The sequence below is a fragment of the Mustela nigripes genome, chromosome 9, assembly GCF_022355385.1.
Source record: "Mustela nigripes isolate SB6536 chromosome 9, MUSNIG.SB6536, whole genome shotgun sequence".
Lineage (NCBI taxonomy): Eukaryota > Metazoa > Chordata > Mammalia > Carnivora > Mustelidae > Mustela > Mustela nigripes.
Genome location: NC_081565.1, coordinates 14881609 through 14907517, shown reverse-complemented (window position 1 = coordinate 14907517; position 25909 = coordinate 14881609). Strand labels below are relative to the sequence as shown.

Genomic DNA, 25909 nt, shown 5'->3' with positions numbered 1-25909 from the left:
CAGCTCTGGACCAGCCACTTGACCTCTCTGAGCTTGTTCTTCGATCCGCCCAAGGCGCATTAACAAACCGTATGTATAAACATGTGGTTGACAGTGAATTTGTTAAGGAAATGTGACTTAGCCTTACTCTTTTGTTTATTTTTTAAAAATGTGTATTTATCTGAGAGAAAGATAGCGAGCAGGGGAAGGGGCAGAGGGAGAGACTCACGCTGAGGCCAAAGCCCAACCCAGGCCTTTATCTCAGGAGCCAGGAGTCAGGACCTGAGCTGAAACCGGTAGTCAGCCGCTTAACTGACCGAGCCACCCAGGCGCCCCTTAGCCTTACTCTTTTACGGAGCGGACCTCTTCTCTCTGAATAAAGTTGAACCCCAAACCCCCACGTGTGGAATGAAGAAAGGCACAGCTGTGCTGGCTGAGGCGGAGTGCAGGGCCCCCTTGTCTGCCTTCTGCGGGCTGGTGACCCCTTTGTGGGGCTGCGAGAGGAAAGACCCAGAGATAGCTCATACATGCCCTGTGAAAACGGAGTCTGAAAGGCCTGGGTTTGACCCTCCTTCCTGCTGGGTTCCAGAGACAGTAAGTATACCGGGAGATCTGGGAAGAAAGACCAGGGAGCTTTGGTCCAGTCAGCCCAGAGGGAGGCAAGGGAGGCATCCAGGCATTTAAGGAGCCTCTCACTCTCAGGTGAGAACCTTGCACTCCCATGACCCAGCCAGGCAGTGCCTCCTTAAATGGATCCCGGGCTGTGCTTTGATTGCTCTACTGACTCCAGGCCCCCATCGAAGGCCCTCCAAAGGTAGCTGACCCATTAGCTAACCAGTTTCTTCACCATAGAAGATAGGGATGGTCAAATCTGCTTTGTCAAGTAATTTTAAAGTTAAATAGATAATACACTGTGAGCACCCAGAAGAATGTCACCTAGCAGTCAGGGTTCTTGTCGGTTCCCTTCCACAGTCCAAGGGATCAGACCGGAGGCAGAGGCTGGAAGTTTGGGGCACATTTGGGAAACAGTGAGAAATCCAAGGACAGTCCGAACAGAGAAGCAGAGAAGAGCCCAAGCAGAGAAGTCAGAGAGGATCCAAGAAACAGCTGGACTGGGCCACACAATGCCTGGCTGGCCAGCTGTAAGGGCATCTCCTGCTGGCATTCCCGGTAGGGGATGGGGAACAGAAGGAAACTTGCCCCGAGTCTGAGCCTGCAGATGGAGCAGGCAGACGCGGCACTTACCTCTCCCGAGGCAGCTGGTGGTTGGGATTATGACGGCAGCGGACGCTGAGGCCGAAGAGCTTGCGGGCTGTGCGCTGGATCTTCTGCCTCTGGGCCTCGGTGGCGCTCTGCAGGAGCTTGTACCGGTTCTGCAGGTCCCAGTCGTTGCCCCAGTGCTGATGGATGCTCCCGATGGTTAGGAAGTGGTTGCTGGGGAGACGCTTCATAAAGGATTTAAACTCATCTAGCAAGAGAAAAAGCCCAAAAGAGAAGTGCTGAGTGCTGGGCAGCCACCCTCTGAAGTTGTCTCCAACGCTTAGTCCCACCTATGAACACAGCAGGCTTGCAAATAAAGCTCCCTCCTCTGGGGCCCAGGAATGCTGCTGCTGCTCCAGCCCTCACTGTTCTGACCACGCCATGCAAGAGTCTCTCCACCTTCATGGAAAGTCCTTTTCCTTTGCTCACAAGGGAGTGGGTCCCCATGGAAAAAAGACTATGGTCATCAGAACGCCAGCTTGATAATGATAGTCACATCTCATTTGTCTTTCGAGTTACTTAATATTTTTTTTCCAAATCAATTAAACCACCCTTTTCTTTTCTCTCTCTCTCTCTCTTTTTTTTTTTTTTTTTGCATTGGAAAACCTCCATCACATACTTTCAATAGAATGGGAGCGATAAAGCCGGACTAATTGAACATAATAAAAAAATAAGCTAAAGTTAAAAAGAACAAAGTGGGAAACACAAATTTGATGAAAACCATTTTAACAGATCCTGGGCCGATACTCTTGCCGGTTAAATGCTTGAACCCCTGCATCTGCTCTCGCTGAGACACACAGGAAGGTCATGAGTGGTAGACAGGTGCTAAACTACATTAGCACCAACTCAAAAGTTCTCTTTGGTGTCATCCGCAGGGCGAGGGAGAACGGAGATGGGTCAAGCTCCCCACTGTGTGATCCAGTCCCGCTGGAGATTGCTTACGTACCCTTTCACGTCACATCCCATTTTGGGGACATCCCAGCTGAACAGATGGGGCGAATCTTTTGTCTCCGGGGTAAGTTTTCTGCCTCAGGGTGTGTGGGGTCTGTGTTTCTGAGTTTCAGTCTTTGCTACAACTTGACATGGCCTCAGAGACTCCCTAGGCTAGCTTTCTGGTTCTGCACAGAGGGAAACTGAGGCCCAGAGTGGGGGAACGATTTTCCGAAGGTAGGACAGCCTGCGAGTGACAAGAAGCAGGACTCAAATCTGAGCTGTTGTTTTTTTAATATAACATTCACCCCTGCCATCCCAACCCCCCACTATTGGGGAAAAAAATTAAGGGGTTGGTCATATTACAGGGAAAAAAAAGCACGAAATGCTTAGGGATTGGTCTATCTATCTATCTATCTATCTAACTTTGCAGCTTAGTACTTTCACTTCATGTTGTAAAACCTACAAGGAAATTTCAGATCCATTAGGCATTCATTTTATTTTAAAAAATGCCTACATAAGCTTTCAATAAGCACCATGCTCAGTCTGAAACACCTAACCTATATAAATGATTTTACACCTAAACCATATAAGTACTTTTAGCGCCTCCTTTTACAGAAACTAGGACACAGAGAAGTCAGTTAACTTCCCAAGGTCACACAGCCAGTAAATGGTAGAGTTAGAACTCTGGCCAGGCTCTGAATTGAATGGCCTTCCTCAGCACTATTCACTTACTCTCGACACGTAAGGAGGACCAGTGGATTGGGAGAAAAACAAGTAAATAAAAGGTGCTCAGAACAGGAATCTCAGACTCCCACCAAACTTCTGGCATGTCATTACTGACAGTCGGACATGTCAGAGACCAGACCGCATCTCGTCCCTTCGGCAGCTGTACAACCATCATGCTTTCAATACCTCAGTTTCTCCATCTGTCAAACAGGTATCCCGGCACCCCATGCAAATCTGGAGAGAGTGACATCAGACTGTCTCTGTCTCAACACTTATTGATGTACAGAAAGTGTTCGGGGGTGTGTGGCAGTGTAGGACTAAAAGACGGCTGGGCTGACTGATTTATTCAAGGAGCTGGCTGGAGGCAGGGGCCTAGCCCGAAGGACTCTGTGCTCTTTGGCTGCCCCTGTGTAAGATATGCCGCCCTCCTGTGTTAGGCTATGTTGACCTCGAAGGATATAACAGCCATTTCAATGAACCTGAATATGGGTCAGATAGGGGTATATAATTTAAAAGTTAAAATGATTTGATTTTCTTGACTCAAAGTAGAATGCTTCCCTCCCAGTAAAGGAGGTATAGACAGACCCCCTTTGGGGTATGTAAACTAGATTGGTTCTATCTGACCACCAGCACTCTGGCCATGAAGGAATCATTGGCTTTTCCCTTTGGGCTGGTCATTAATCTCTCCAAAGTGCCTGGTTGGCTGGGGCCTTAAGGCCATTGCCTGAAATGAAAAGGAGGAAAATCCACACGCACAAGCCACATATACATGTGGAGATGGGTGAGCTTGTCTTAATGCATAAAACCATTCCAAATGGATAAGTACAGGATATCTGGAGCGAGTGTGTGCTCTTGTGGAGAGAAAGTGTGCCATGGAAATCATTTCTGTGGCCTATTCAACTACTCTGCGACTTCTCAGCTGTGTCTCCTGTCCGACCCCCCAGCCAACCCCCTGAAAGTGGTTTCTCTTCCTTGGGAATAAGATTAGATACTAAGGACCTTTCCTGCGTTGCACACAGCCAACGCTCTCCTCTGCTTTTTAGTAATTGGCAGAATCTCTGCAAAAACATTTTATCAAATGCTTCTTTTATTTGAGGCCAAATAATGGCCATCATGTTTCTTTCCGGAGCCTCTCTTCTCTGAATCCCTGGGACTTTTTAAATGGATTGATGGCTGCAGGTTTCTAGGGCGGCCCCGGCTCCATGTGAGCTGCAGGAACGCGGGCTCACTCGTGCATCGTGGGTTCCACACGCTGGCTGGGGGCTGAATTCATGAAAACCAGCGGTTTTCCAACACAGCTCAGTATGGCTCAGCTTTCACCTGGGGTGCACAGCGGCTCCAAGGTATGATTTTGTCCGATCAAAGGCTTTCTCTGTGAAACATTTAAATGAATTCAAATATGAAAACCACAAACATGTCCTCTCAATTATCAGATGAGGGAACTGAGGCCTCGGGGGTAAAGAAGAATTAATAAAGTTCCAGAAGCTCTTACAGGCCCTGGATTTGGAATCAGGGATTCCATCACCAACTCTGTCATTTGCTAACGATGGGGCCCTGGATAAGGCACTGGGTCTTGGCACCCTCCGTTCTCTAGGATGCAGGAATATTACTACTCACTACAATGCAGTTGTTGTGATAAATTTAAGGAATATTAAGTTTAAAAAAAAAACTATAATGCATATGTCCATTTATTTAGCTAGCAGATACCTGAGCTGGTGTTAAATGCCAAGTATTTACTTGGCATCTCTTCATGGAAGTCTCAAGGCTTCCCAAGCTTTTCATGTCCAATACTGAGCACACAGTACTTTTTCCCAAACCTCCCAAGGTGTTCTAGCTCAGTGAATGGTACCAGCGTCCATCAAATTGTCTAACTAACATACCTAAAAAAAGTTCTTGAATCTCAACACCCAACTCTTCAACTCACAGAACCAGCGTAACATCAAACCCTAACTATTTCTGCATCTCTGCACATTCCCCGTTTTTCCCACCTATACCATCCTGCTAACCACGTCACGGTCTTCTCCCTCCTAGGCACCCTGGGATGGCCTCTCACTGGCTGACCTGCACTCACCCACTGATTTCTGCATCTCAGATGCTCTCCCCCAACTCCCCTCTCCTGATCCGCCCAACCGGCTTGGCCACGTCAGCCTCCCCCTGCACGGATTCACTCCTTCTTCACACGCCTGATTAAAATATTGTAACTATTTGTATGGTCATATGATTCATGTCTGGCTTTCACATTCACTAGAAGCTCCACGGAGGCACAGCTCCAACTTTGCCCCTCACCCACTTTATGGCCCCGGGAGACTGACTTTCCTCCCCTGAAATTCATGACCACGAATTTTCTTAACCTCGAAAAGCTGGAAATAGTACCTGAAAAGTCACTTGAGCTTTGACAAGCTGTGGATTCTTTGGATATCCATATCTGTATCGCTCTTTACCTACATGTGCAGGTATGAAAATCTACATATATATACCTATTTACACACACACATACATACACACACACACACTCAGGAATCAATACAGATATTTTGACTCTCCATTCTCCAGAAGCTTCTCTGTGTTATGGGGCATTACTCTATCTTCTGGGTACCGTAGAGATAATACATCTTAGGACCACAAACTCAATTACATGATTCATGACTCCATTGAATGGACTGACTGAGTACCTCCTCCATGACAGCTACTACATGGGGCTCCATTCCCTCCCAAGTGAAAGAGTTGGGGGTCACTGACTATTCCCTCACAGTGGGTCCTAATTCCAGTTAGACCATTTTCTTTCCTAATCTTGGCTCGGGACCATTGACATAGTACTACTAGATTCTCTACCTGAATTCTCCAGGTCCTTATAAGCTTCGGCCCAAGACTTGGCCATGTTGGCCAGCGTGTACTCCATGATCTGGATGTCGGTGATGGGGCAGTTGCATTGTGGGAATTCCTCCGCACACTGACATCTACACTGGCTGTTCTGACACACGTACTCCCCCTCACCATTGCACATGATGTAGCTCAAGGCCGACTGGACAAACTTCTCTTGCAGATACTGAGGGAAGATGATCTGAAGACCTGTTTGAGAATAGCAAGAAAGGCAAAAAAGAAAGGTTAAGGAAGGTGTTTCATTAACAGTTTTGAAAGGTGATGCGTAGGAATCCGAAGCTGCTAGCCTTCTTCCGTGTACTGTATCCAAAACAGTTCTGGGTCTGCCTGGATCCAGACAGGGCCCCACTGGCGAGGCCTCCAGTTGCAATGCTCCTACTTAGACTTCTCCAAGTCATACCTTGGCCACCCCTGAAAGGCATACCTTTTTTTTTTTTAAATTTTTTAAAGATTTTGTTTATTTATTTGACAGAGAGAAAGAGAGAGAGATCACAAGCAGGTAGAGAGGCAGGCAAAGAGAGAGAGGGAGGGAAGCAGGCTCCCTGCTGAGCAGAGAGCCCAATGCAGGGCTTGATCCCAGGACCTGAGATCATGACCTGAGCGAAAGGTAGAGGCTTAACCCACGGAGCCACCCAGGTGCCCCTGAAAGGCATACTTTATTCTGCTACACTAGGACTGAGGCCAAAGCTGAATGTGGCCTACGCCTTTTCCATTTGGGGAAAAAACCCTTAGTGAAATCGCACGATCATTGTTTATTATTTTTTTTTCTTATTTCCTTCATTCCTTTTGTGTTCCTTTCTTCAAATATTTATGAACTCTATTTATGAAGCACAGGTCCTGAGCTAGGCACTAGGTCTATAGAGATAAAAAAGACATGATCCTTGCCCTTGGGGAGTTTACAGTGTAATCGGCAGGGATAGACACGGACACACATCACCCTAACATTGCTTTATAGACCTGCAGCAGAGATGGCCGTAGGAGGTGACTGGAGAGCAGAAGGCTGCAAATAGCCTGGCTCGGATAGCAGGGAAGCCTTTATAGGGGAGACGGCACTGGGGCTGTCTGAAAGGTAAATAAGAGATCCTCATGTAAAAAGAAGAACAGGAAGTGCCTTCTAAGGAAAGGAAGAGCAAGAGTGGAGAGGTGTGTGTCTGGGAGTTGCTGGAATGAATGCGGACGGGTGGGGGTGCCGAGCTGTAGGGGAACAGGTGCCAAAGGGCTCAGGGCAGTATTGTATGCTAAGGACTTCATCCTGTGGATAATGGGGAGACACTGGTAAATTTTAAGCATGAGAGAAATATAAGGAGTAATATAAGAGTATAAGAGTAATAGTAAGAATAAGAGTAACATAAGGACAGTGGTATAATTTAGTAAGACCAGTGCATCATAAAAATAGCATCAGTCCAGGATGACATCAGGGAGGACTTTTTTTTTTTTTTTTTCTTCTTTGCTCTAAACTCAAAGAGGCCAAGGCCCCCTGGAGGGGACAAGCCCAAGGCTAGACAAGCCCAAGGCTAGAGGACGAACACTCTGAACCATACCCCATACTCTTTTTCTCTATACCTGCCCAATCCAAGTCTTACCCTGACAGCGGAGGACGGAGAAAGGTTTCTCTGGGTGCGTGCACTACTCTCGTGCCCCTGTGATGGGAGCAGACCAGACCATGGCCCAGGGCGTGGAGCTAGAAAGACAACTCTGGGCTAAATGAATTCCCAGAAGCACTTTCACCTAAGACATTTCTCTCTGCCTCATCTGGGGCTGCCCGCCGTTTCAGCTGCGAATGCATATGCGGGTAACGGTTTAACAACCCACTGTGTGAAAAGTGACTGTTCTCTGGATTGCATGTTCTTCTCACTCATGCTTCAGGGACACCTCCTCGTCCTACTTGCCAGGGGTTTGCGGAATACGCTCAACATTTCTCTCCTTCTGCTTCACAGTTGTGTTTCTACAACCCCCCCCCCCACCAAATTATTTTTTTTTTTTAAAATGAAGCTATCTTCATCAGGCTGCTAAAAAAGACTGTGTTCAGAAGAGCACTGTGGGAAAGAAGGTGGCACCTCCAGCACAAGCCTTAAGGCAGGGACCCAGGAGGCAGTTAAAAGCTGGGCACTGCTAGGCAGGCCCCTCTAAGTACTCCCCACTCATCTCGGGCAAATCCCTCAAACCTCTTAAGGCTCTACTTCTTTCTTTTGTAAAAAGGAGATGCTTTTAGTACCTACATCAGAAGGTTGTTGAGAGGGCTAAGTGAAGGAATCCCCGAAGACCGTCCAGAACAGCTCCTGGCACATGGCAAGCAAAGAGTAAATGTTACCATTCGTATCTTTTAAAAGGATCTATTTATATTTGAGAGAGAAGAAGAGAACAGGGGGAGGGAGAGAGAGAATCCTCAAGAAGAGTGTCCGCTCCACGTGGAGCCCGACACGGGGCTCCATCCCAAGACCCTGAGATCATGACCTGAGCCGAAATTCAGGAGTCAGGCACTTAATGGAATGAGTCGCCCAGGTTCCCGAATTCATTCCTATGGGTGATGATGATGATGGTGGTGGTGGTGGTGGTGAAGAGGACAGTGATGATGAAATCCCTCCCGGGACTGACTTTTTTTTTTTTTTTTTTTTAAGGCGCCAACAGAATCTTCAGGTTAGATGAACAATAGCTGTGGGTATTGAATCAGAAGAAGAAAATACTCAGCAGGGCATCTCAAGCTGTTTGCAGGACTTTACGAGACGCAGAGTTTAGAACTCCATGTCCTGTTGAAGATATGGTGGTGGGGGTACGCTATTCAGGAAGGCGGATCCGTATCAGTCCCCATGGAAGGTATTCTAACAGACAGAAGGAGCGCTAGGGCTTGGGTGCTGCGGGCTCCAAGACCGGAGTAAGCTTCACACCAGTGGGCAAGGGGTCCACGTGAGGCTGAGCGACGGCTGGGGAGGGCTCAGCGTGCAGGAGGGTGATGCAGACACCACACGATGGGGCCAAGCATATCGAACAGCAGAGTCCCTTTTCAGCTAAGTCTCCGGTTCCTTCAGACTATGCATTATTGAGTCATTTTATCTGTATCGCGGTTTTCGCTTCCAAAGCAAAATTTATTTTTAGCTGATCCCAATCCCCTATAGGCATCTGAGTCTATGGATTGGGGTTAAGTTTCTGTTGGAACTCTATAGACTCTCCTCTCAGTCCTATTTTTCTAGCTTGCTCATCATTTTCTTTCTCCCTTTTGTAGGGGATAAAATATTCTATTCTTGGTCCCAGCCCAAAAGGAATTTGGGGAGAGCATTTTTAGAAAATTGCGTCAAATCATTTCTCCGTTTGGCAAGGATACAAAAGGCAGTATTACCTACCCCCATTTAATGCAACTGAACACAGATGAATTTGGGGTTGGGGGGTTTCTGGGAGCAGCAGAAACACAAAACTGATTGCTCTTTAAAAACGGAAACTCAGATCATGCCGAGCTGTCTCTGAGGCAGAATCTCCTGGGCAATTTTGAAAGAGAATAATGAAGACGTAGCAATTAAAAAGCACTTTTCTGCAAAATGTCATTACTGTTTAAAGTTACATAACCATTTCTACGGCAGCGGAGGTTCACAGAGCAGTCACCGCCGGAGCGGTCTCCTGATGACCTGTGTCCAACAAAGAGGTCCATTGCTGACCTCCAAATTGGCGCCCGAGTCCTGCCGGCTTCAATGGGAGTCATAAATAACTTGGAGGGGGACTTGGCCTGTGGAGCCACTGTTTGAAAGATATACAGCTGCCGGCTGGGGTGGAATATTCTGGCCCTACAGTTCCCAAAGACACACAGAGAGTGGGGGGGGGGGGGGGGGGGAGGAGGAGGAAGGGAGAGACAGTGAGAGAGAGAGAGAGGCCACCATTATTGCCGAGCATATACATTTTGCCTCAAAAGACCCGGAAGGCAATAGCTGAGAGTTTCACTTGAACACCAAGTCACTCGTGCTGAACATATGGGATATCTCCCCCTAATCTCATTATATTTAAAAAAAAAAAAAAATCTTGTTATACTTTAAATTGGAATGTTTCACTGTTCTGCGAAGTGAGTGGGCAACGTAGATGTGGGAACAACCACGTCATCTTCGTTCTCTTCTCCTTGCCCAGCTCCCTGAGTCTTCCTCCCACCTCACCTTCAACACAGACATCTCCCAATCTTTTCCTATATTTTACATACAGTCTGTGTGCGGAACAGTGATTTCTCCTCTCTGTCGCACGGGCGGATCTCTCTATCCCCTTCTTTCCCCGCCTCCTGCAATCCAGACCCCTTCCCAGATCACCCAAATTAAAACGCGTCTTTTATTTTCGTCATAGGATTCGTTACTGGTGGAAGTGATCTTATTGATTTGTTTTCATATATTTTTTTTCATCTCCCTCATTAGCGAGTGGGCTTCAGGGGCACAGGGGCCTTGTCTGTTCCCCTCACACTCTCCCTCAGAGTATACATTAAAGCCAAGCCAGTAGAGGCTCCAGACACTCACTTGTTGGATTTTCACTCAACAGCTATTCTCTTTCTCACTCTGACTGGAAAAAACGAAAAGAAAAGGGGGGAAAAAAAAGTGGTCCCTAGGCACTTGGAGGATGTTGGAATTGGCCCAAAGCTGGCCTGAAGTCCCACCATCCAAATAATGGACTCAGGCCTCACATCCAGGAATGGTGACTGGATGATGGAACATGTGAGGGCTCTTGTGGCTCAGGGGCGAGAAAGAGCAGGACCGGAGACACCTCCTGCCTCAGTGTCCCCATGGTGGCTCCGATGTAGAGCGGCCTCGGCAGATGTCTTAGCCTCTCGGAAGTCCAGGGTCCCTGCCTGTGAGGTTCAAACTCCGAGATGGCTGTGAGGCATATACGAGGGGGAGGGGCATAAACAGCATTCAGCAAGAAGCTGGCTGCTATGGCTGAACATTTGTGTCCTATGTCAACGGAAGCCCGAGCCTCCAGAGCGATGGCGTCAAGAGGCAGGACCTCAGCAGGGGAGGAAGTTTACATCAGGTCACAAAGGTGGGCCTCTGCGACAGGATTAATGATCTCTTAAGAAGAGTAAGAGACTGGAAAGTCTCTCTCTCGCCCTCTCCCTCCACGGACACACACGAAGGAGAGGCCACATGTGCACACAATGAAAACATAGATGTCCACCAGCCAGGAGTGTGCCTTCACCAGACCCCGAATTTGCTGGCATCATGATCTCAGAGCCTCCCGAACTAGAAAAGGAAGGTCTCTCGTTCAAATCACGCAGTCTATGGTATTTTGCCACGGCAGCCCAAGCAGACGAAGAGAAGAGCGTAAGTAAGTGTTCAATAAACACTAGGCTTCCTCATGTACGCCACATCAGAACATAATCCATTCTCTAAACCGAACTTGAGTCCTTCTTGGAAACATCCCCCCGAGTAGCCCCACTTGGGCCGGTAGGAAACCTGCAGAGGGTGCCTGCCTATGAGTTGTTACAGGTCTCTGTGATTTACCATTCCACTGTTACTACATCAGGGTATCTTCCCCTTCTCTTTTATCCTTCCTTTTCTTCTCTCCTTCTCGGTCCTTCCGTGTGCCCGGCACCATGCTATGGACACCTGGGGGAATGTGGCAGCCAGGCCCAGTGTCTGCCCTCACGGACCTCCGGGCATAGTAAGAAGGTGTGTAAACAGAAACCAATGCTCTACCAGAAGCACGAAGTCGCTCGGAGAGTGCAGAAGAAGAACACCTACCCCAGACTAGAGTAGGGAGGGTCATAGACGCTCTCCCAGAGGAAGTGGCATTTAGGCTGAGACCTGATGGATTCATGGGAATTAGGTGATGGAGGTCAGCAGGAAGAGCAGTTTAGAAAGTGGGAACGACACATCCCCAAAATTCAGGCAATAGAACTCTTTCCAGCTAAGGACCAACCTGACCATCACCTTCCTTTCTTGATTAAGGTTCATCTTTTTTTGTTTGTGTGTTTGCTTCCAGGTTCCCTAGAGAAGAGATAAAAGCATTCTGGTGCCTCAGAGAAGACCAAGTCTCAGAAGGGAAGAATGACAGAAGGCAGAGATCTACCTAAGGAACCTGTTCTAAGGAACACCATTGCTTGCAGTAGCAGAGGTCGAGGATCCTTCTCCCTTACAAAGGGTATAAGCTGGGATTCAGAAAAACAAACAAGGACTCACTGCACTGTTGAGTTTCAACCACTGGGGAGCACTAGAGTAACAGAAGAACTTTCTGAGGACCCCTACACTGAATTTCTTGATACCTGTTCAAGGACACCGTGTTGCTGTCGGAACCTGGCACCTGGTCCAGGGGACCGCTCGGTGAGTGAGGGAGAGGGGAAACCGATCAACCAAGCTGAAGGTGCCTCTAAGATTTGGGGGTTGCAGTCCAACCTTCATCTCTGACCCTGATCCTGCTCTTTTGCTGTGAGGAACTCTTAGCTTCTTTCAACAAGTAGTACATGGGGCGTTGTTGGAGGAAATGCTTCACGTTCTAAGGACACAGAGGGGCTACTTGGAGATTCAAAACTAAAGCATAAAATCCAAGTACAAGAGACAAAAGACTGCACTGATGATTAAAACAAAAAGCAGCATTACACCTGGAACCTAGCAGGTGTTTAACAAATATATTTTTAAATATGGAATAGGGGCGGGCGCCTGGGTGGCTGAGTCAGTTAAGTGTCTGACTCTTGGCTTTGACCCAGGTCATGATCTCAGGGTTGTGACATCGAGCCCCACACTCAGTGGAGAGTCTGTTTCTCTCCTCCTCCCTCCCTCTACCCATCTGCCCACTTGCCCTGGCTCTAAAATAAATAAATAAAATCTTAAAAGAATAAATACTGAGGCGTGCCTGGGTGGCTCAGTCGGTAAGCATCTACCTTCAGCTCGGGTCCTGGGATGGAGCCCCATGTCCAGCTTTCTTCTCGGCGAGGAGTTTGCTTCTCCCCCTCCCTCTCCCTCTGTCCCTGCACCCCCCCAACTCGTGCTCACTATCTCAGATGAATAAATAAAATCTTTAAAAAAATAAATAAATATTGAATCAACCAGTGACATATTACAAAGATGAAAGAAAATAAACCTGAAGACAATAATTATGGAAGACTTCGTGATATGTGTGAGATGTGGGTAGATCTTGAAACAGGAGCATGGTTTATAGTAGATAAAGAAGAGGAGCCACAGTTTCCCCGCCAAGGGCGGACCATGAGCAAAGACGGGTCAGTGTCTGAACACCCTGGATCGGTTAAGGTCTTGTTCAAGGCAAGAACCATGTATCTTTCTGTTCTGTTTGTTTGCTTGTTTTTTTGGATGAACTTTATTTTACTCTCTATCATAATTCCTTAAAATCATAGTAGTTTCGATGGATGTCCTCTTTTCTGACCTATTTCCTTGCCCATTAAATGCCCAATTTCTTTTAGGGCGAAGAGAAAGAGGGGGGAAATACAGATTCTATTTTGGTTGAGTAGAAATATTGTTTTATCCTGTTCTTGCATCAGAATGTGGTCCCCTGCAGATACCTCTGAGCCCCAGAGGAGTCCCAGCTGTTGCCTTGTACCTGCTAAGTTCTGCTTGTCAAATTCTGTCCATTTCTGAAAAGCACAAGGGGAGGGGGGAGAACAACAGGGACTAAACCTTTTGCAGAAAGCCAGCCTGATCCCCTTCCTTGTGAAAGCCCAGGGATCTCAGACTGGCAGATAAAGGACTTTATGGCTCCAACAGCCATTCTGAACTCCAGTGTAATGAAGGCATGCAGGTCAATTACCCATCTGTTTGTGTTTCTATTGCTGTGAATTACAGTATCCATCGCTGACAGCTCATTGGAGTGGAATGAAAATAAGACGATAATTCACCGGGTGAAACCGTGCAGAAAGGGCGAAAAGGCTATGATCTCATTCAGAAGTTCAGCCCTGTCTCCGTGATGGGTCATTTGCACTCGGGGGAAATGAAGAAAGGCAGCTACCTGGGGGGAAAGTGGGTGGGTTCTGGCGTCCCCTTCTGGGTAGAGTAACCTTCTGTGTTCCCAAGGATCCTCCTGTCTTCTCTGGGACCTTAAGCAATAGACTTGGAACCTTTACATGAAAGATTCAAGTAAATGAAATTCAGCACAATAAAACAAAAACCTCTTTAATATCAGGGGTTCTGAGGGATGAAACAGGTTGCCTCCGTAGGTAGAAGACTGCTCATCACTGGAAGTGTACTGGCAGAATTTAAAGAACCCAAGGCTCAAAGGGCATGAGGTTATCATTAACTTATCTTCGGCCCCCATCCCGGCAGTGTCCTCCCTTCAAAAAGTATACACCCCTCCAGCCTCTGCATGCAGATGGGTTCACACGACACATTTTGGCCAATGAAATGTGAGCGCAAGGAATGGGTACATCTTCCCCAACAGAGCTAGAAGAACAGACACATGGGTTCAGCCATTCGTCTATCCCTTCACCACAAAAATGGCCGTATCCCATCAGAGGGAAAAAGTCACAGCTGACTTGCGACCGTGATGCAGCGTAAGGAAGAAAGGAGCATTCACTTCTGCCAACCACCGAGAGTCTGGGATGGTTCGTTAGCACAGCAAAACCTCGCCTATATGGGATTTGGCAAACTCCGGCCCAGGGGCCAAATTGACCTGCAGCTTATTTTTGTAATTAATTTTATTGGAGCACAGCCACACAGATTTGTTTCAGGGCCGTCTATCGCCGCCTTCACATTACAGTGGAAGAGCTGAGTGGTTGCAACAGAGACTGCGTGCGGCCCACAGAGCCTAAAACATTGACCATCTGGCTCTTCACAGAGCAAGTTTGCCAGCTCCTGGACTAGTTGGCCATTAAGATTCGCTCAACCTTGGTTTTCTGTGCGTCTACTCTGTGCTGCTGTTCGTTCACTGATTAAGCAAAGATGGATTTGGCCTCATCGGTGATGTGCCAGGTTATCTTCTAGACCCTGCAGGAAGGACAAGGAACTAGAAGAAGCAAAATCCCTGCTTTCCTGAGACTTTCTGCCTAGTTGAGGAGAAGGACAATGAAGGGTCTACATAAACACAGATGAGTGCTGACAAAGGGTCGGGGGCAGGGAGAATTCTGCATGACAATTTAAACTTCCTTTTTGTTTTTTTCTTTCTTTTTAAAAAAGATTTTATTTATTTATTTGACAGAAAGCAAGAGAGCACAAGCAGGGGGAGTGGCAGGCAGAAAGAGAGGGAGAAGTAGGCTCCCAGCTGAGCACAGAGCCCGATGTGGGTCTTGATCCCGGGACCCTAAGATCAAGGCCTGAGCCAAAGGCAGATGCTTAACCGACTGAGCCACTCAGGCACCCACAATTTTAACTTTCAAAAAGAGAGTATGGTCAAAACTATGATACGAAGGCCAACATACTTTTAAAATTCAATTTCTTAAAATTTCAGCATGAAGATACTCTCACAGAGGGTATAAGAAGAAGAGGTTGATTTAATATAATTAAAAGCCTCTTCACAGAAGTCATGATAAAAATCAACTGTGACACCTACAAAACTATGCCACCCGATCCCTCGATCAGCTGATGTCTCCAAACCTTCTCTATTTCCCTCTCCTCGGCACGTCCTGCCACATCACTGCCACTGCCCCACAAAGGTAGAAAGTTCTCTCCTGTTCAAATTTATGCCTCCAGCTCTTATGAACTGTAGGACACTGGGAAGCTAACATCAAGAGGCTTAACGTCTCTGCTTCTGCTTCCTCATTAAAGCTTCCGTGGTCGGGTCCATATAAAAATCAAATAAACTGTTTTGTATCCTGACTCTGGTGGTATCTTCGTCACATGACCAGAAATTCCAAATTCAAAGAACTCTTCACTTCCAGAGGTTGAACTTTTCTGTATGTAACTGACACCTCCATGAACTAGAAAACAAAGTAGATTAGGTAACGCATGGGAATAGTTGTTGGACTAATGTCTTTTCTTGTCCTCACCCTGTCTTCTATCGCTTTCCCCAGAGGACTTTGGTGATCTCAGGCATCCCCTCCACTGGCAACCAAGAGCTCCTTGCACACAACTCAAATTCTAACAGGACACCCATCACACCATGTTATGTGTGTTTATGCTCACGTCCCTCCTGGTCTGCGATCTCCTTGAACGCCAGAGGCAGTGCCTTGTTCATGTTCCCTTTCCCCGTCAGCGAGCAGAGTAGTGGGTTTCCAGGAAATATGTTTGAATGAAGGCGAATTGAGACAGAACGAGTTTCAGAGAGGACTGTGGTCCTCTGCTCTGTGCCTCGCATGTCCCACTTCTCTACAGCCGTCTTTCCTGAGTAGGACTTGTATCATCTTTCCCAACATAATAGTTTGAAATCTAAAACTATTTCAACTTTGACTCAGTAGTGAAAGGAACAGGTGCTCAGAAACATCTGAGAAACAAACAAACAAACAAACAAAACCAAAAAACACCCTAAGAGAATAGTGGTGCTAAAGATCCTGACTATTAATTTTAGCACACATTCTGTTTTGGATCCACTGCTACACATTATGACTCTTAAGACCTGTAACTCTTAAGACCTGTAACTATTTTTTTGCCATCTTTGCAAGATATCAAGCACAGAGTTAGCTCATAAGAGGTATGCAAAAATAGAGCTGCACTATCCAGCAATTGTAGTAAAGTCCATTCACTCACCAGTTTTTTTTTTTTTTTTTTTTTGAAACAGGTGCTGAACTTAATGCCAGAGATAGAGAAATTGAGTAAAACACAGTTTCCTGGTCTCACGGAGCTCCAGTTGGGTGAGAGAACAAGATTCATAAACATAAAATCACAAGAAAATAACACACATAAATATACACCAGTTTCAGTAGAAGAAGAAAAAAAAAGAACTCTGTACTTTCATAAAAGTAAAGGAGTCTGGGGGGTGCCTGGGTGGCTCAGTGGTTAAGCATCTGCCTTCAGCTCAGGTCCTGATCCCAAAGGACTGGGACTGAGCCCCGTGTTGGGCTCCCTACTCAGCGGAAAGCCTTCTTCTCCCTCTCCCACTCTCCCTGCTTGTTATCCCTCTCTCATTGTGTCTCTCTCTGTCAAATAAATAAATCAAATCTTTAAAAAAAAAAAAAAAAAGAGTAAAGCAGTCTGAAAAAGTTATTTTGGACAGGGTTGAACCCAAATGGTATGAACAGTCCAGCATTTGCCAAATTATGTGCAAATGTAACCAAGATCAAATACATTCAGGAAACTCTGTATTTAATCTACCTCTTGAGACTCGTAATACACAGCATAGTTAAGGCACTGAGAAGTCCTGTAGTAAATAAGAGTGGTTTATGCTGTTTAATCCGATGTTTCAGTATTATTGAGCTTTTGTTAAGCTACTGCGTGGTAACAAATAACCTCAGAATCACAGCGGCTTATAATCACAAAGGTTTACTTCTTTCTCATGTTTTATGTTGGCTGAGCTTTGGCTCTATCCCGGATATCTTCTTCGTTTTTGTTTTTGTTTCCTCCCAAATTTTTATTTGAATTCTACTTAGTTTACCTATAGTGTAGTACTGGTTACAGGAGTAGAATTTAGTGATTCATCATTTACATACAACACCCAGTGCTCATCACAATAAGTGCACTCCTTAATGCCCATCACCCGTCTAGCCAACCCCCACCCACCTCCTTCCAACAACCTAGTTTGTTCTCTATAGTTAAGAATCTCCTATGGTCTATTTCTTTCTCTCTCCTCTTTATTTCCCCCTTGCCACATGTTCATCTGTTTTGTTTCCTAAATTCTACATATGAGTAAAATCATGATATCGGTCTTTCTCTAACTGACTTCTTTCATTCAGCACTATACTCTCTAGCTCCATCCATGTTATTCAAAATGGCAAGATTTCATTCATTTTGATGGTTGAGTAATATTCCATTGTGTATATGGATGACATCTCCTTTATTCATTCATCAGTCGATGGGCACTTGGGCTCTTTCCATAGTTTGTGTATTGTTAATAATGCCGCTATAAACATTGGGGTACATGTATCTTCAAATCTGTAGCTTTGCATCCTCTATAAATAATTACTTAGAGCAATTGCTGGGTCATAGAGTACCTCTATTTTTAACCTTTTGAGGAACCTCCATACTGTTTTCCAGAGTGGCTGCACCAGTTTGCATTCCCACCAATAGTGTAAGAGTATTTCCCCCTTCTTTTCATCCTCACCAATATCTGTTGTTTCCTGTGTTAATTTTAGCCCTTCTGACTGGTGTGAGGTGGTATCTCATCATGGTTTTGATTTGTGTTTCCTCTAGACTCAAAGGAGCATCTTTGCTAAGTCATATATCATTATCATGATGGAAGGAAAAGAGCAAAAGCCATGCCAGACATTGTCTCTTCATGTGGCTGCTAAGACTGAGCATGAGATATATTCTCCTATGTTCTATTGGCAAAAACAAACCATGTGGCCAAGTCCAATGCCATCTTGCTGAGAGGTATACATCTCCCTCAGGGAGATGCCATGTTAGTCACATGGCAGTGCATTTTTATATATAATCATCTTAGGGGAGAGAACAATGGAATCATGCAAGCTATCACAAAATAAACTTATTTTTGCACCAAACTTTTTTTTTTTTTTTTATAAATTCAATTACCGTATGACTGAGCAATTCTACTCATAAGGTATATAACCAAAAGAGCTTTGGGCAGATATTCAAACAAAAACGTGAACATAAATGTTCAGAGCAGCACTATTCATGAAAGTCAAACAGTGGAGACCGTCTACATGTCCATCAACCCATGAATGGGCAAACAAAATGTGGTGTATCTATGCAATCAAATATTAATTCAGCCATAAAAGAACAAAGTACTGATACATGCTACAATATGGATGAACCTCGAAAACATTTTGCTAAATAAAAAGAAGCCAGGCACCAAAAAAAACACATATTGTGTTACTCTATTTATATGAAATATCCAGGAAAGGCAAATCCATAGAGACAGAAAGCAGACTGGTTGCCTGCCACTAAAAGGAAGGGGGTGAGGAATGATTGCTTAATGGGTACAGAATTTTTATTTGCTAAGAAAGTTCTGGAACTAGCCAGTAGTGACCATTGCCCAGTATTGTGAGTCTACTTCATGTCACTAATAAATGGTGCACTTTAAAATGGTTATGATGTTGAACTTTATGTAATACATATTACCCCAATAAAAAAACCGAGATTCTAAATAAATTAATTAGACAGTTCAAATTACTTTAAAATCAGTAAATATTTATTGAGTACCTACTATGAGCTAAACACTGAATTAAAGAGAAGTGAATAATGAATGCATAAAAAAGGGTATGGTTTCTGTTCTCAGGGATGTGAATTATAAGTTAGTAGTGGTATGTCTGATTGTGTACATAAGACAAGGTAGACTGTATCTGGAAAATAACAATAATAATAAAAGAGAGGCTAATTCTGAGTAAGATGCATTGTGACAAAAAATGATTTAATAAGCTTAAAAAGTAAGCAGATACCTTATCTACGTGGATTCTATGCATTAATTTTCATGGGCGGTTTATTTAGTTTTGGGGCATCGTGACGCTTGGTTTCTGCCCTGCCAATGAGACCAACATGGAATTAATAGGACATGGCTATTGGCATAGACCATCTCACCACACTGACTATTTATCAGTCAGCATTTCCCTGCTGTGTCCTCAGCCACGAGTCTATTTGAAAGGTACAGACAGACGCCACATGCTAAGAGATGAGTCCTGATACCTTCTCTCAATACCAGCTTCGATCCCGTCAGAATTTCCACTTCTATCTGTTCAAGTGTGAGGCTACAGTTACAAAGATTCAGACATCCCCAGGTCAGAGATTGCATTGGTATATATACTGCAAGGCATCAGTAATCTCTGGTCTGGGGTTATTTGATCTTTCCTGGTTCTGGCTCTTTTTGAGTACATGAGAATAGCTACAGAAATGACATACCAACAAAGGTATACAAGTCATCAAGTAACGAGGAAAATCATAGACTTTCTAAAGTGAAGAGCAGAGCCTATAAGCACATAGAAAAGGCTGTGGGACTATTTGTTCTAATAGAAATCATGATTCTGATTTATAGGTTTCAGGTTGAGGACAATATCTTTTAAGAGCACTGACATTGAGTGGGTCTGGGTTCAAATCCCTGCTCTGCCACCCACAAGATGGTTACTTAACTTCAGCCAGCCTCAATTTCCAAATCTGGAAAATGGGTCTTCATTAAGGTTTACACGAGATACTGATATAAAGAAATGGAGTTTTTCACCTGGCGCATGAGAATCAAGGCATGCGTCGTAAGTGCAATGATTATTTTATATCGGACCAATTGGTATTTAAGTCAGGTGCTTTCTACACATTTCTACAACTACATGTAGAGCAACGGCTCTGCAGCAAAGGTGTTTTTATTCCTGTTTTGCCGATCAGAAGACCTAGAGAAGCTCAGAGAATTAACAAGTCCAAGGTTTCATCACTACCAAGTCTGCCCTCTGGATTTTCCCCAGTCTATCTCTGTTCCAGTTGAGTTCTTAACTGGTATCTTCAATCCACTTCTTAGGAGGAACTCCGGTTCTCCTCGCAAGGCTGAGAAGAGAGCCCTTCTTGGCGCACGAAGGAAAGCCAGTATTTGGATGCAGCCAACTGGGTGGAAGACGACACTCCCTCGGTCACAGAGACACTGCTCTTCTAGTCAGCAGGCCTTACAGACGGAGCCGCGGGAAGGCAGAAACACCCGTGCCCATCAGTGCCGCCCAGGCCCTGCTAATCAGACAAGAAAAGCCCTAATCACAAGCCACCACCTGGGCTAATTCTGCCGAGGACTCACCCCAAAGCTGCGGACTAGAGCAGGCACTGGCCATAATCCCTCTGTGTTCCACCCTGGGGTCCCAAGGACACGTGGAGTGATGGGGGACAGGAGGGCGGGCGGAAGGGCTTTTATGAAAAACGGACCTAATCACATCCTGCCCCCTCTCTCCTATTATTGGAGTTGGGCAGGGCTTATTCCCATTCTCCTCACACCTAGGAATGGGTTGTGCTGCCTCCGAGCTCCCTCGAGAAGTAAACAAGCCTTGGAGCCCAGGAGACAAGGAACGAAAAGCCAGGAGAACCTTGGGAAAGTGATTTTATCTCTCTGAGCCTTGATTTCTCCATCTGTATAATGGGGAGCATGATCCCTACTGCTCAGTTGGTGGGAGGGCTGAAATGGCTAATGGGTCTGAGCACAATGCTTAAGAGGGAGGAGCAGCTCGAAAACACACCCCACTAAACATGTCTACACTCTGTTCCTCGTTTCTATGACTTGTCATGGGATGAGTTTGGAAATAACCCTCTTCACTCCTTCATTGCTGCCCAGCTACCGAGGCAAGGGGTGGTTCACGCTTCTCTTCCTCAGCCCCTCCTCCTGCTCACCCTGCCCTCCCTCCTTGACTCTCTTCCACTCTTCCTTCTCCTCCCTCAAGTCCCTTTCCCTCTTCCTCTCCTCTGCTCCCCTTCTTCCTCTCTCTCTCCTCTTCTCTAAGTATCCTCCCTTCTTTCAATCATAAGAAAACACCGAATCATAAGAAAACACCGAACTGATCAAATACGTACAGAGTTCGTTCCTACGTCCATAGCACTGCTGAACAGAACAAAAAGCAGAGCTGGCAAGGCAAAAATCCCTTCTCTAGAGAAGCCTATCATCTAATCTAATGGAAGAGATAAAACCCAAACCCAGATGAATATGCTGTAAGGTGAATAAAAACAAATAAATCATGCCACAGAAGAAGTCTTAAAAGAGGCTCTTCGGAGGAGGTGGCATTTGGAAGATTAAGGGACATAACTCTTGCCTTAAAGAGGTAACATCCGCTGGAAAAGGTGCACGCACTTTTGAAGAAATGCTGTCCCGTGCACGTTAGCGCAGCGGCTGGCCTATGGTGGGCCCTCAGGAAATGGTCATTAGGCAGAACCGAATCCAGTATGACGTGCAAGGAGAAGTGTACGAGGTCAGAGAGAGCAGAGCTCATTAGAAGCTGATCTGTTCATTTTTCATTCCTTTCTTCAGAAATTCATTTAACAAATGTCCTCCGACTCCTGTTTATGCATCAAGTTCTCTAGAGACAGACTGGGGGTCCCTACCAGCGAAGACCTGGTTCTTGAACTGGGGAGTCGCCATTCGTCATAGGCTGATTATACTCTGGTGTGACAGATCCTAGGGAAGACGATGGGCAGGATGCCTGACAACCTGGACAGAGGGCGTAAGAGAAGCGTTCTGGAAGAGGTACACATCCAGGAATTGGGAGAGACAATGTGTACAAGTGCAAAATCATAAAAAAAAAAAAAAAGATTAATGAAATACAAAAAATTCTACAGGCCCGGAGTGAAGAGAGCAGTGTGTGTTGAATGGTGGAATAAGACAAAAACAAGAAGACAGGCAAATGTTGCAATACGTTGCTGGAGTACCGGAGTGATAGGAGAGAAAGCCTAGTCTGGGAGGAGCTGAGGTTTCAAGCAGACACACATGAGGAAAGAAGGTGGTAGAAGAGGAGGGGGGAGGAGAAAATGACCTGAGACCAAGTGAAATGTACCATTTGATTGTCGGGGTATGAGGAGAAGACTCTCAAAGCACAACAGGCTCAGGTGGTCCCATCTGGAAGCAGAGACAAGACGATGCCTGGGTATCTTGTTCCTTCTTCCCATAGCCCTCTCTGCCTACCCCCTCGTCTTTTAAAGATCCTCCCTTCCCTCCTGTCCATCTTACTGTTTTGGAAACTGAGACGAGGCTAGTGACCTCGCTCCTGTTTCATTAAGAAAAGCATCACATGCCAGTGAGTCTAAGGTGTCGTTCATTGTAAGACATACCACGGTTTGATGGACATGAAGAAAAAATACCCTGCCAGTTAAACCATGACACACCATCAGTTATAGGAAACATTCTAATTTCAGAGACATTAAAATGTGAAAAATCATGCAACTGCTGTCTGCAAAAAGTAATTAGAAGTACGTGAAAGTGTTCCCCAACATCCTATCTGGGACGCACCCGAACAGTCTCCTTTCCCTCTCTTCCCTGGGGGATAAGCTGCCAGGTGCTCTTTTCTGAGGTATATAATCCCAGCCATACACAAGACCCTACTCATTCTTGCCTGCTCTACTATGACCCTAAAAGAATCCCTCCTGCTCAGAGAATCAATGTTTTCCTTTCTGAGGATCCCATCAGCATATAGAAGTTTTGTGGCTTCTATGTTTTTTAAAAAAAAAAAAAGAAGAAAACTCACGGACTCACCATCGCCTTCTGCTGTGGTGACATTTGTGGCATTGTTCCTCGGTTGTCCCACATCCCCTTCTCTTCCTCTCTTCCCATTCTCTCCTGAACTCATTCTACTCAGGCTTTCACTACCATAATTCCATTGGAAGATCCCTGCCACGTTCACCAAAACCCCCAAGCTGCTTAATCCATGACTCGGTTCTCAGTCCCCATCTTAATCATCCCACCCAGCAGCACTGGACACATGTGACCACAATCTCCTATTTGAGGAACGTTCTTTACTTGACTTCCAGGATACCAGGCTCTCATCACTCCCCAGCCACGTTCCCAGCCACTTCTTAGCTTCCTTTTATTGTTCCTCATTATCATCCCATTATCCCAACACTTCAGTATAAAATTCCCCGTGGCTCAGGAACTGAATTTCCTCTTTTGGTTTTTATTACCCTCTTCTCCAAGGTCCTCTCACCCAATCTCACATCCTTAAATAACATCTCTATGTGAATTTATATTTCTACTTCTCTCCCCAACCCCGACTTTCCAAATGCCCACCCAGGATCCGCATTTGTATCTCTAATAGACGTCTCAAACTTGGTTCACCCTACTCTTCGTGTCTCATCAAAGGTGACCTCTCCCACAGGCTTCACCGTATCGGTAGAGGGATTCCATTACTGCAGTTGCTCAGGCCAAACTTTGGGATCATACTTTGCTTCTCTCTTTCTCTCCCAACGCTTTCTCAGTCCACCACCAAATAATGTCAGCACTACTTAAAAATGTACCTGCGGTGCAATCACTTCTCAAAACCCGCATCACTGTTATCCTGGTCCCGGCCACCATTTTGTCTCACCGTGGTATGATAGCCCCTGAACTGGGTTCCTTTTTGTGTTCTTGCCCTCTCTACAGTCTTTTCCACACAGCAGTCATAGTGACTCATTTAAAATGTAAGTCAGGTCAGGTTACTCCACTGCCTGAATTTGCAACGGCTTCTCATTTCATCCAGAGTTAAGTCTAAAGTCTTTTTTCCATGGTCTACAAATTTCTACATGACCTGTTCCTTCACCATCTCTTTGATTGTAAAGAAAATATATTTCTTTGTTTACTTGTTTATCACCCACACACTAAATATAAACTCCAAAAGGATGGAGACTTAGCTTATTCACGGCTATATATCTAGCTCTTAAAACAATATCTGACATGGAATTGATATTCAATAAATATTGCTAAATGAATGAATGTATGAATGAATAAATTTATGGATCATCCTAGATTTCAGCAATATATTCTCTCTGCATCCCTTTCCACATCAAAGAGCTACTAAGGCAGAGCTCTGCTCTCTGTATACCTCACCAGATGGATGCTAGATTAAATTACATGACAATGTCGGCAAAACGCTCAATGGGCTTCTTGGAGAGAGAAGTATAAAAATAAGAAGTTATCATTATGCCATTAGCGTTATTACTACCAGTTTAGCTGTTGCTGTTTTGACTACTAATAGCCTGTGATCATTTCTATGATCCTGTCGTTCTCATTCCTTGTGTACTCCAATCCTCTTTCCTTCTACCTCTGCCCTGTTTCACGAACAGCAGAGGAAACACCACGAGGTGAATGCCATTAGAGTGCCATTCACATCACCCTCGATCCACCAAAATAAACCTCCATTCCCAGAGTCCTTCAGAGGAATTAGGAAAGGAAGCAGGAAGACAGGACACCAGCATTTTGAGAAGGAGAAGCTCTGGAGGCAGAGTGTAAGGGTTAAATGTCAAGCTCAACCACTCACTGAGTGACCTCTCTCACCCGTGTCCTCACCTACAAAGTAGGGACGTTCATTTACGCCTTCCTCGGAGGAATGGTGTGAGGCTTAAAAAGGTAATAAGTGTAATTCTATGATACAAATAAATATGTTAAGATAAATAAAAACAGACAAATGAATACAAATACAATACAAATAAATTCGCACAGTCCCCAGGACCTAAGGCAGCGCTAGATAAATATTATCATTATTATTTCTGACTCCTCTGCCCTCAGTCTGTGCAGCTGTCTTCTAGCTGGGCTGGACCACCTCCTGCTCTTTTATGTCTCTGCCTTATTCATTTCTTCTCCTTGCAGAGGATGTCAAGATGGAGAACATTATTAAATAAATGTTTAATAGGTGCATATTATATACACAGAAATGCATACATATAAATCATGTGTGTACAGCACTATGAATTTTCACAAAGTAAACACATCCATGTGCTGCCATCCAGATCAAGAAACGGAACATTTTAAAGGCCTCCAGAAATCTCTCCGTCTCCTGTGAGTTTCTTATTCTTCTTCCCCAAGGGTTAATGCCCTTTGAGTTTCTAAAACAATGCATTTGTTTTTACTGTTTTGACCCACATAGAAATGGAATCATCACAGCATGCAAGCTTTTGTGTCTGGTTTCTTTTACTCAATGTTATGTTCATGAGATACTTCTATGTTGTTGCATAGAGAAAATAGTTTGTTTTTTCCCATTTCTGTGTTGTAGCTTATCATATGAATGTACAACAATTGATTCATCCATTTTCTTGTTGATGGACAACTGGGGCTCTTTCCATTTGGAAGCTATTTTGAATAAAGCTGCTATGAACATTCACCCCTTTTGGTGAACAGAGGTCCCATTTCTGTTGGGCACATCCCCAAGAACTGTAATTTCTGGGTCAAAAGACAAGGACATATTGAGGCAAAAAGAGTTTTCCAAAGTGATCGTACTTAATCTCCCACAAGCAATGCATGTTTAATTTCCACCTTTCCACACCATCACTTCTTGATATTGTCATTGTTTATCATTTGAAGCAGACTGATAGCTGTGTCAAAATACTGAATTGTGGCTTTAATTTACATTTTCCGAGGACTAGAAAAGTTAATCCACCTTTTCAAATGTTTATCTACCATTTTAATAGTCTTGTTTGTGAAATGCCTGTTCATGTCTTTTACCCATTTTCGTGTCTTACTGGATTGTCTGCCTCTTTCCTGTTGG

At 45.0% G+C, this 25909-nt stretch overlaps 1 protein-coding gene across 2 annotated transcripts in view; it reads right to left on the bottom strand.

Moving 5' to 3' along the window:
* Positions 1 to 25909, bottom strand: part of BRINP1 (BMP/retinoic acid inducible neural specific 1) — a 172189-nt gene that overhangs the window by 23504 nt on the left and 122776 nt on the right. For both annotated transcript variants that reach the window (XM_059410930.1, XM_059410929.1), the window contains 2 exons: positions 5731 to 5967; positions 1225 to 1447 (listed from right to left, as the gene is read on the bottom strand). In XM_059410930.1, the coding sequence (XP_059266913.1) occupies positions 1225 to 1447; positions 5731 to 5967 (460 nt within the window). The remainder of the gene's footprint in view (positions 1 to 1224; positions 1448 to 5730; positions 5968 to 25909) is intronic.